At 38.9% G+C, this 11,871-nt stretch overlaps 1 protein-coding gene across 2 annotated transcripts; it reads left to right on the top strand.

Moving 5' to 3' along the window:
- Positions 1-3,774: 3,774 nt before the first annotated feature.
- rbp2 (retinol binding protein 2) lies at positions 3,775-11,259 on the top strand. 2 transcript variants are annotated; one of them, XM_002933343.5, is made up of 5 exons: positions 3,775-3,857; positions 7,792-7,976; positions 8,917-9,095; positions 9,753-9,854; positions 11,080-11,259. In XM_002933343.5, the coding sequence occupies exons 2-5, from the start codon at positions 7,904-7,906 to the stop codon at positions 11,131-11,133; spliced, it is 408 nt and encodes a 135-aa protein (XP_002933389.1). In that variant the 5' UTR covers positions 3,775-3,857; positions 7,792-7,903; the 3' UTR covers positions 11,134-11,259. The 2 variants fall into 2 exon arrangements, with proteins under 2 accessions (XP_002933389.1, XP_012826874.1); XM_012971420.3 differs by lacking the exon at positions 3,775-3,857 and adding an exon at positions 4,034-4,114.
- Positions 11,260-11,871: the final 612 nt, after the last annotated feature.

The following is an 11,871-nucleotide window of genomic DNA, read 5'->3' as shown; positions in this document are numbered from 1 at the left end:
CAAAAATTAAAAGTTGCCTGGGCAGGTAGTAAGTAGTTTACTAAATAGGCAGCTCTGTTTGGTCTGCCTGCCTTAGGGCTATTTCAGGAAATTAGTCACTCGCGATGAATCTCCTAAACCACAGCAATTCAGCATTCTGAAGTAGCCCACAAGGAGATTTCAGGCAACTTTACACTGTATGTTTCATCACCAGTCATTTCAATATTAGCCAGTGGGAAAGAAACAAAGGATGTTTTCTCACCTGTGGTAGCTAAGACTGACCGAAGGCAACACAATGTCTCGTGTGCCATCACCCTTTGGGTAATGGCACTTAGGTGGGTAAACAAAATAAAATGTTAATTCTGAAGAATGGAAATTTATAGCAGCTCAAGCAACTCGTCAGTAACAAAATGCATACAAAGCATACCATGACTGGTACCTTACTTCTCCTAGTCTCCATAGTTTGTACAAAACCTATCCTCGATGATGTGGCAAAATAACAGATGAGCATCATACAGTATGTGTTGGAGTTGTCCAATAATTAAAGAATTATGGAAAAACGTCTTTCAAACAAGAAATGATATTATGGCTATAGAACTAACCCTGGAGCCATGGATCATGCCAACAAAATGGAAAGTTATGCACCCAAAGGCACAGGAAGTAATGAATGGAATATGATGGAAAATTGAAGTTATAAGAACAAATATAGAATAGCAAATAGCAGAGAGCTCCAGAAAAATCCTTGATCAGAATAAAAGGGAACTCTCCACTGATCATTCCCCAAATATTTTCTATATTTAAAATCAAGAAAGCACTAAAACTAACAACCATGAAATCAGAATATTGCTGAGCTCTTTGATCCATTCACTTACTGAATGCCAGCTTTTATCTCTTGTAGTACTGAACACTCTAGCTAAACATCCCAGAAATTGGCATTTGGTAACAGCAAATCTGGCACCAAAATTTAATTCTAACATATGATGGAGCACAATCCCAAGACATGAAAGGTGCCAAAGCAATTGGACACGGACAGATTTCAAATTAACTTTCCGAACCATGAAGCTATAGCAGAGATTGTTCATAAATTTGTAACCTTTGTATAAGCTTAAGGGGATCTATGCATAATAATGCCATCCTACTCTACTTGCTCCATGTAACATGGCCATCTGCCTGTGTTCCCAAATTATAAAAGACAAAATGAATTAGCCCATAAGACTGATGATCTGAAAATAGTCATATGTAAACCCACCAACTTTAGTTTTTTGGAGAGGAAATGAGCTCAGATAATGGCCCCCTTTCTCCATGTAGTGCTACTATGCATCAGTAAAAAAGGCAAAATATATTGTACATGGTTTTAAAAATTCACATTGAAGTCAATAGGTATTTTTTTCTGCACAATACATTGGGGGTTAATGGACATTTTGTTGGTGCTTTTTTTCATGGCAACAATGTTTGCAGTGAAATTTTGCTTCAGTACTGAAAATATTTGCTGATTGCGAAATGTAGAATTTCACCACAAATCCATGTCTGGTGAACTATGTTGCTCACCACTTGCTATGGCATGTGCAGCCTTTGGTTCATGATCCAAATAGAGAGGAACTGTTGGACATCAAGGACAATGCAAGATTTTACAAGTAACCATTCGTTCATAATTGTAACCCAAAAATGTAGACAGTCTAATTAAGAAACTATCATTGCATCCTATGCAAATGGATGATCCCCATTGGCAAAGTGTCCAAAATTGCTCCATGTGTGATTGCTTTAGATCAGTGATCCCCAACCAGTGGCTCATGAGCAACAGGTTTCTTACTACCTCCTTTGATGTTGCTCCCAGTGGCCTCAAAGTAGGTGCTCATTTTTACATTCCTGGCTTGGAGGCAAGTTTTGGAAGCACAGAGACAATCCACCCAAATAAAATAATAAATATGATAGGAAGCAGCACTCAACCAGATATAAAAAATACTCAGAACTGAGTCCAACACCCACATACATACTGTACTTATATACAAAAGAAATCCTTGCACACTTTGACACACTTTGTTGCCCTTAACACCCACATTTGCTTAACTAAGTTCCTGGTCCCCAGTGGCATGCCTCTCATATTTCTCACTTATTTCTAAAAACAGACATAGGAGGGAGCCTTATTCATAACATTTGTGTGCTATACCTTATATAAGTGGTTCCCAAACTGTGATGGAGGCCCCATAAATGGGCTTGAAGCAGTAGCTGGGGGCCTAGATTCTTGTCTATTTACAGCAGTCTATTTTATTACTGCAGTCCAATTAGTAAAGGTCTCCCAGTGAATAATGGGTCTGCAGTTTTTCTGATGCTGTTTGTGATACCACACTACAGGCAGGGAGCACAACATTTTGAGGGATATAGAATTGCAGGTCCTAGGTTAGTAATAGCTATGTTCCTGCTCTGGCTGCTGCTGCATTTATGTAACAACTTGCAGTGTATCATGGTAAATGTAGTGTTTTCATGCTGTGGCAGCAGTCTGTAACGAAAGTTAGAAATGGGAGTTTATTAATAAGTGATATAAACACAGAGTGGCTTTAGTAGTATACATTTAGGTTAATGCATCCTCTGCTAACATTTAAAGGACAGTAGAAATCACTGGATTGTTTTGCCTAAAGGGGAACCTAAACACAACTTAAGCTTTTTGAAAACTAAACATCATTTCAAACAACTTTGCAATATATATCAGTTAACAATATGCAGCCTTTTTATGATTTTTAATGTAATAATATGATTTGGAACAGTAATCTAAAGCTGGCCATACACGTTAAGATTTTTAAGATCTTTTCGTTATTGTAGGACCAGGCTTTTACTGAAATGATCATTTAAAACTATGATTTGCCCATCAGTGAAAATGACCATTTCAAGCGATACTGTCTAGTTGAAGCTAGGAAAACTACCTACTTAGTCCTGCAAACAACTGGACAATGGGAATTTTATTGCTAACGATGAAAATTTTCAAACCTGCCCAATTGATTTTCTGACCGATGCCGATTGAAAAATCCACAGATGTGTGATTGTTCGGTGCCCACTACCCTTACAATAATTCAGGGGCGGGCCAAGCCGACCAGGCTCCCTAGGCAACCCGGTCGGCCAACTCCCGGGGGGGCGGGGCGATTAGATTGGTCATTGCCTCCACCACTAATGACAAGCGGCGGAGGCAATGACAAAGTAGCACTAGGGGTAGGCAGGAGAGGTATCTGCCTGGCCCCCCTCAATCGTTGTGTCCTAGGCAGCTGCCTCTTCTGCCTACCCCTAGTTCCGGCCCTGCAATAATTTGATGGATTTGTTGGATTACACTGAAAATTGGTCGTTAGGGAGAGAAAAATCTTAACCTTAAGGGCCACCTTAACCCGGCCCCCTGTTCTCCTGCTTATTGACTACTTTGAGAATACAACATCAATATCCCACAATTCCCTGCTCACATGACATCAGTAAGGAAAGGAACATCACAGTGCATTGCATTGTGGGTTATGTAGTTCCTGCATGCTGTCTGAAAGCTGTGGAGAAGTTGTTACAATTTGTAACATCAATGTTATAGTCCCTCCTCCCCTGCCAGTATTTCAAATTATGCAGAAAGAGATCTGTTTTGCAGCTGGATTTCAGCATATAAAAATTGCATTCATTCATATTTTTTGAACAGATAACAGTGATAGGGAGTGATTCCCCTTTTGTGACTCCTAATATCTATAGAAATTACTATACAAAGCATAAATATTTTAACCACCCCTACTGGTAATATATGCAGGAGCAGGGGCCACTCTGTGCCATAGCTCCCAGCAGCCCAACTTTTGTCAGGTGATTCCAATAAACTGTGTGGCAGCTTGGGGAGTCTGAAAGCTTATAGAAACCACATGCAGGTAAAAGCAATGTTTGTGCTGGAATTGTGGAGTTAAAGGATGGAACATACAGGGTTTTCATGAAGTTGGGCAGCTTCATGTATTTTACAATTTACAGAAAATGGTTGTTTTGGTGTAGTTGGGGAGAGGGCTGCTATCAGAAACTTCAGAGCCCTGTACAAGTTATTTATATGGGGCCCTCCAATGAACACAGGTGCACAGTATGAACAGTTTTGGCCACACCCCTTGCGTGCACTACACAAACAATCAGCTAGCAGGTAGGTAGGTTTTGCTGGGACAAAAGGTGGAACTTGTTGGATTAAGCTCACTATAAGCTCAACTATAGAGGAAGCAGGCCCTGCAACTGCTGGGGGCCCAGTGGGACTGATAAGCTGCTGCATTATATGTTTATGTAAAATGTCTTGTTCCCAAAGTTTAGAGGTTCAATGATGTTGCTGTAGGGCCTGTTTCCAGTCATTCAACTGCTTTGAAAAATATCAATAATATTAAAATTGTAGCCTCGCAGAGCATTTGCTTTTTAGCTGTCACGGTCAGTGAAAGCTTAAAAGAGTCAAAAGTAGAAGGTAAATAATTAATGGGGTGAATTTCTTCTTGCACTCCACTGTGGTGAAACACAGGAGAATGCCACCGCAAGTAAGTGCAGGAAAATGTGCTCATCAGTGCGAGCCCTAAGGGCGAAGATACATGGAGCTACTAGTAGCAGCTAATTGTGGCTACACAAAGAGACAATGCTGATCATTTACGGATAACTGTCTCTATGTGTGTTTTAGTAGAGGCAATTCTCAGTATTGTCTATGGCAGGGTATTTTCTGGCGTTTAGTAGCCACTACTTATACTGAGTAGCTGCTACTAATTAGCTCACTGTGTCTTTGCCCTAAGTCAGTCAGTGCATTGGAGTTTGCCTTACGTTTAACCCCTTCCCACCTTCTTGCCCTGTAACACTACTCTGCCTTGTCATTGCTTGATATGGAAGTTATGAAAGTTTCAACAAAAGTAATGTTTTTCCATAAATTACACAAACTGCATACAGTATGTTTGGTCACCCAGTGATGATGTTGTGGTACCCAATAACCACTGATAAAAAGTTTATGTAGTAAATAGATCCCAATATAAACAGCTGATAAGTAATTCATATAAATAGACCCATTAATGAATGTCAGTTCAGTCAGTTCATTGGGGTCAGTGGACTTTCCATTGACCCCCAATTAAAAAAAACAAGGTAGTTTGCCCCTGCTTTCCTTATCACACTTCTCTGCATTGTATTTTGCTTGATACATAAGCTTCTATGTACTGTAGCTTCTACATAAGTTCAAGCTAGTCACAGCAGTTTTTACAAAATCCATGTAAATTGTGTACATCTTAGTGTAACTTTATAAGTAAAGGCCTCACTTTGGATGAAAATTTCACCGCCCCCCCCTCTTCTCCACTGATGGTGTCCCTGGTTGGGGACATTTTATGAAGCATGTTCATAAATAGCAAATATGTGTAAAAGGGTCTTAGCACAGAAGATCAGTTGTTTCTCTGTAGTTAGCCCCAGAGGGCTAAACTCCATGGGAGATTTTGTCGGATGGTATTAGATCAAGAAAACAGTCAAAAAATAATGGGACTGATACAAAAATCTTATATTTAAACTACATGAAGGGATGGCCATCCGACACAACATGACTCTCGCGGCATCTGAATCCGACAAGATAAAATCTGATGGTGTCTGACAGACTTTTTTTTCTCATTGAAATACATTAACTGTCGGGTGTAGATGCAGGAACAAAACACAGCATCCAACTTTATCCGGTCCAACCTTACATAACAGCCTATGGAGATCAGATCTTGTAGGATCCTACAAAATATTGTCCTATTGTGTGGTCTTGCATGCTGTCTGTGGGTACAGACTTAACCCTTTGAATGCCACTTTTGACGTTGTTGCAACAACAGTAGCATAGATCAAAAAAAAACCCGGAACCATAGAAACTATGGTGCCAACATAATGTTACTTTTATGCTGATGTTTTAGGGTCTATGAAAAGCAGTTTCAAAAGGGATAAATAAAAGTGAAGGCACTGTATGAAGCCTTAGAAATATATCATTACATGTGCATGTGTCATGGACTGGCTGAGTGTAAACTGTTCTTGGTAAAGGCCACTTTTAAATGGAACATGTCTTAAGGCTGATAAAAGGATTTGCAGTTTAATTCTGCCATGTGGCCCAACTCTCCCTCTCCTCTATAGCAGGACCAGCTGGTACTTATTGGGCTGAAGACACAGAGTTACTAGTAGCAGCTACTTGTCATGGCTACTAAAATAGACAATGCTGATCAGTTAATGATAATTGTCTCTATATGTGATTTAGCAGAGGTAATCAGTATTGCCTGGCAGGGTATTTTCTGGCGTTTAGTAGCCGTGACAAGTAGCTGCTACTAAGAGTCTTCACTCTTAGCATGCATATAGGATACTTGTCACTTTGGCAGAGATACCCCATATTGAAAAACAATATGCCCTCTATCTTTATATACTCTGCAGTGTATTTTTATACTCTCTGTACTAAACAAGTTAAAGGAGAAGTTAAAGTTAATTTTTCATATGTTAAAGAATGTCCTGTTCTTAACAAATTATAATCTGACCTTTTTTCAAATTTCTGAAAGATTTGCCATCTCTTCTGCCTCTTTCTAGCTTTTATATGGGAGCCAAAAATCCACTCTATGCTACAATTCTATTTCTATTGCTATCTTCCTTTGCTTATCTTGCTTTTCAGGCCCTATCCTATTTATATTCCAGTCTGTTAGGGCAGTGGCACACTGAGAGATTAGTCACACCGCAACAAATCTCCCTTGTCGTGGGCGACTAATCTCCCCGAAATGCCATCTCACCGGCTAGAATATAAATCGCTGGTGGGATGGCATTTGTGGCGCCGCAATTTGCCAAAGCCAAATTACTGCCTGGTTGCTATGGTAAATTGGACTCTAGCAACCACTTAGCAGCTGAAACAGGAGACCTGTTGAACAAAAACCTAAATAATTTAAAAACCACCATAAACAATAAAAAACACAGCTTGCTAATTTCCTCATAATATAATTGTCTACATCATACTAAAAGTCAAATGTAATGTCTTTTGACTATCTAATAAAGGGTAATAAACCCAAAAACAGAAATTTGCCTAATGAAAGAGAATATGATACTAAGCAACTTTTACATGTAAATTGTCAATGGTTTTAAAGCTATTTGTAAATGTATTTGCTGTTGAAACTATTTTGTCTTTATTGCATGCAAGGCATTGGGGGGAAAATTAGTCATGGCTGGAGAAGACCTGACTTCTACTACATTTTCATGAGTCAAAACCAGTAGTGCAGAAAGAGACAGAGGAAAAAATATATATTTCGGTTACAATTACATTAAGGTGTATGGCGCACGTGGCATTTTTCTGCCAGTGTAGAAAACTGCAAATGCCAGTTTGGATCACTATGACCCAGTAAGTGTGGTAACCGACTGTCACACTGCAAACTATTCAGATTCCAGCCAGAAAACTATTGTGTTCTTCTGTCTGAAATCTGCAGTGGGGAGAGACAGGCAGATTCCACTTCTGTCAATGCAGATACATACAGCTCGCTACAAAGCAGAATCCACTTTTACATATCCACAGACAAAATGTTTGCCATTACCCACTTTAAACCACTTAGCATTTTTAATGTATGAATATTGCTGAGTAGTGCAGAATTGCACTTTCATTCATTAGGCAAAATCTTATTATTGAGTTTTTAGCTTCTTTAAGCAGTGAAGAAATATAATATCTGCCATGTACTGTAAGTTCCACTTAGCAATGAGGGGGTTAATACACAGTAAAGCCACAAAGGGTTTAATGTCCTAGACTTGCCCTATGGCCCTATTAATGTAGATAATGTCTCCTGGCAGCTTATCAGTGACTTTTAAACCATTTTTTATCAGGATTTGAGCAATCTTTCTCCTCCAAAGTATTTAAACGGAGTTTAAGAAGAGTCTCCCTGCAGTCGAGGTTTCCACAGTTCTTGTGCTGTTTCTGAACCCACTCGGTCTCATCATGCCTGCTGATTACAATGGCACTTGGGTCATGGAGAAGAATGAAAACTTTGATGGATACATGAAGGCTTTAGGTATTTATTGCTTGATGGGGTTAATGTATAAAGTAGTATCTGTCATTGTTTCCTGGTTACATGTAAAGCTGAAATCCTAAATTCATTCTTCTAAACTGATGTTGGTTTTCTGCTGTACTCAGGATACTTACAGGGGTAGTTCACATATGTTCTAGAATGTCCTATTCTTAGCAATATTGCAAATGGTCTGAATTATTTGCCTTCTTATTTTAAATGGTGGGTCACTGACCCTGGCAGCCATAAAAAGTAACCTGTTTCGTTACAATTCTGTTGGTAATCTCTATGATGTAATCCTTCCATACAGACCCTATCCGATTTGTGTTCTAGCCTTTCATTCAAACCACTGTCTGGTTGACAGGGGTGAGATGGACCCAAATTACCTGATAGCTGATTGGAAACCTGCTAAACAAAAAGAAAAATAATTCAAAACCACAAAAAGAAATAAAAACTAAACCCAATTTAAAACCGTCTCAGAATATCCTGCTCTTCCTCATACCTCTTGGTGGCAAGAAAAGGAAGACCGGCCTTTGTATATATTTACTTTTTATCCCTATTAATGCCTATTAATAATGGCCAGGCTGGTAAAATACCAGCCAGGTGGCAACCCTAAGCGGGTTAAAAATGCAAAATGTAAATAATAGGACTAGATTAAACTTTACTATATGTAGTGTATAAAAGGAAATAGTTACCTAAGCAACAGCACTGGAGAGCTCGACAATACCAATAACTTCACTCTGCTTTACAACTAATTCACAACAATAACAAAGATGACAAACAACATTTTAACCCATTAGATATCTAAGGATTTGCTGAAGTCCTCTGTCAGTCAAGAGAATAAATGATTGAATGAATAATGATTGAGTTTTAAACTAGACCCTGTTGTATTATGATAGTGGTGCCAGTGTTCCCATGTTCCATCACATAATTTCTCGTGTTGCAGACATTGATTTTGCCACCCGCAAGATTGCAGCTTTTCTTACCCAGACCAAAGAGTTTGTACAAGATGGAAATAACTTCAAAACAAAAACACTCAGCACATTCAGGAACTACGAGCTTAACTTCACCGTGGGAGTTGAATTCGAAGAACACACAAAGGGTCTGGACAACAGAGTGGTAAAGGTATGTATGTAGCAGACTCCTATGATGGTGAGAAGGAAAAGATAGCTTAGTGCAGACAAGGCAGGTAAATCCATCATAACTAACTTGATTTGTTAAAGACAATTACTGAAAAAAATGGGTTAATAATAATTTTCCCCAAGTCCTGAAACAAATCCTGGCCAATAATTTGTCATGAGGCCTTTTGGCATGATGTCCGTATTCCTTTTAGCCATTCTAAGGAGCAGTGTGCCATACAAAGAGTGTATGTGTAATACTGGTCTAGTTGAACCACTGTCTCAGACAAGAGACCAGAGGGCCCAATGGTATTCTGGCTCAGTATATAAAAGATGTACCTCCATGGACACACTCTTGGGCACAAGGAAATGGCCCAACATGGAATTTGAATAAAAAAAAACCCTATTCCTATAGCAATTCGGAGCCATAAGCAATTTGAAGTAGTATCGTCGGTTTAGGTACTGCCAATTTATATTCTTCTCTATGTAGAGACAAAATGAGCGACTTGTCACTGGAACTCGCTTTTTAAAAACAGCAGCGATTAATCTCTCCGTAGGACATTAGCCTAAGTGAAAAGCTGCAGAAAGCAAGAAATGTGAGGATAAACATACAATGATTATGTCTGGGGTCAACTTTTCAACAGTTGTTTTATTGGTGTCTTAGACCTTAGTATCTTGGGAAGGTGACAACCTCGTCTGTGTGCAGAAAGGAGAGAAGAACAACCGTGGCTGGAAGCACTGGTTTGAAGGAGATAAACTCTGCCTGGTGAGAGGACATGTTTTTAATTGCAATCACTTTGGTTACAGTTCTTATCTGTCTGTAGGATCCTTTTGCCCAGTAGCACTCATTATATTGTTGGCCACATGCTCAACAGCCTGTCAAGCATTTATCAGAATCACTAGTCCCCGACAAATGGTACTGGTTGTGCAATGGCCCCTATAAGTGGTCAGTTGATGGCTTCTCGTGAAAAGCAATTATTGGCCAGTTTGGTAGTAAATTACTTTTCCCCAATCATCTCTCCCATCCTTAAGACCAAGGATCCCCAACTGACTGTAAAGCATATTATTGGTTATTGTATTTTGATTGTATTGCATATCAGGCTCCTGTCTTATAAGAAATGTTGTTTCTGTGAGTTTCTTCAGGAAAGATTGCAACAACAAAATGTTCAGAGTTTCCATACACTGTTCCACGCATGAGTAGTTTCTAGTAGTACAGGTATAGTACTCATTATCCAGAATACACGGGACTGAGGGTATTCCGGATAAAGGGTCTTTCCGTTATTTGGATTTTCATACCTTAAGTCTACTAAAAAATCAATAAAACATAGTATTCTGAATAATGGGTTTCTGGATGAGTGCTCTCATACCATAAATAGGTATCAGACCTGTTATCCAGAATGCTTCGGACCTGGGATTTTCCGGATAAGGGGTCTTTCCGTAATTTGGATCTCCTACCTTATTTTTATAAATCTAAATTATTTGATTAAAATGGAGACTATGGGAGATGGGCTTTCCTTAAATCAGAGCTTTCTGGATAACGGGTTTCCGCATAACAGATCCCATACCTGTAGTATATACTTGCAAAACTGTAATTCGTGTTATAACCTGGCTTAAAATGCGTGCTACATAATAGAGAGTATGGAGGTTCTAACCATCCAAACAGAAAGCAGAATGTTTAGCTCAAGGAATGTCATCAGGGAGACTACTCATTACATAAAAGACAGATCCATGTATGCATTACTGATTCACTGATAAATGTAGTGGAAAATGTAACTGGATTTAAATAGAACGTCATGTTTTTGTAACTCTTCATATTCTAAAAATTATAGAAAATTGGTAGAAAATCTACAAGAGTTTAATAAGAGGATAAAGGTTTTCAAAATAGCTCATCACAGTACTGAGAAAACACTTAAGAATGTCACACAGTAAAGATGTCAGACAGAAAATGGTCGCTTACGAAATACTAATATGGCTGTGTTTGCTCCCTTCAGGATCTAACCTGTGAAGATCAAGTGTGCCACCAAGTGTATCAGAAGAAAAACTGAAAGCTGCAAAAGAAGCCCTGCCGTGCCACAAAATGTTATTTTTGCTTTGTAAAGAGCGGATACACCATTTCTGTGTATTTTTCCTTCATTCAGGGAAAATTCACAAATAAAAAAACAAAAACATTATTTTTATTAAGTCTCTTTAAAATGCAATACAGGTATGGGGATGCCGACTGTTACTGATGGTGGCATTAATGGAAAACCATACTAAAAAGGAGAGTCTTGCCCACCAGATATGGTATAAATAATAATGGTGCCAAAATCTAAGTACAAAATCTCTAGCTTGGCAGTAAGATGTTACTTCCCCATAGCGGTGGGTGGCACCTGGGATATGTTCATCAAACTGTTTGCTCTGTTGTTTATTGGTGAACATTTAAAGAATCAGAAGTCATAAATCATAAACATTCTTATGAATAACCTGGTTGCTTGACCTGTTGCATTTAAGGGTCCTGGCACAGATAGCTCACCAATACTCCGTTTAAGCTGGCACACCAATTAATAGTATAACTACATAAAGGACTTTTAGGTGTAGAAGTTATATTTCTGGGCATAGGTTATGTTTCGCTCTTAGTGATGACAAATTCTCACATAAATTTCAAATTGTGTTTGCTGGATAAAAGCACAGGTAGGCACCACTTTGCCTTTGAGTTATGATTATGCAAGACTAGTTATGTAATATTCTGTTGCTTCAGTCTTAGATGACTCCTCTGCAAAGAGAAGCAGTATGACCCTGTTCAA

This window comes from Xenopus tropicalis, chromosome 5 (assembly GCF_000004195.4).
Source record: "Xenopus tropicalis strain Nigerian chromosome 5, UCB_Xtro_10.0, whole genome shotgun sequence".
NCBI lineage: Eukaryota > Metazoa > Chordata > Amphibia > Anura > Pipidae > Xenopus > Xenopus tropicalis.
This window is presented reverse-complemented; position numbering and strand designations above follow the sequence as displayed.

Coding starts and splice junctions, on each gene's coding strand:
- rbp2 (XM_002933343.5), top strand. CDS start 7,904: ATGCCTGCTGATTACAATGGCACTTGGGTCATGGAGAAGAATGAAAAC. Junction 7,977..8,916: donor TGGATACATGAAGGCTTTAG/GTATTTATTGCT, acceptor CTCGTGTTGCAG/ACATTGATTTTGCCACCCGC. Junction 9,096..9,752: donor TGGACAACAGAGTGGTAAAG/GTATGTATGTAG, acceptor TTGGTGTCTTAG/ACCTTAGTATCTTGGGAAGG.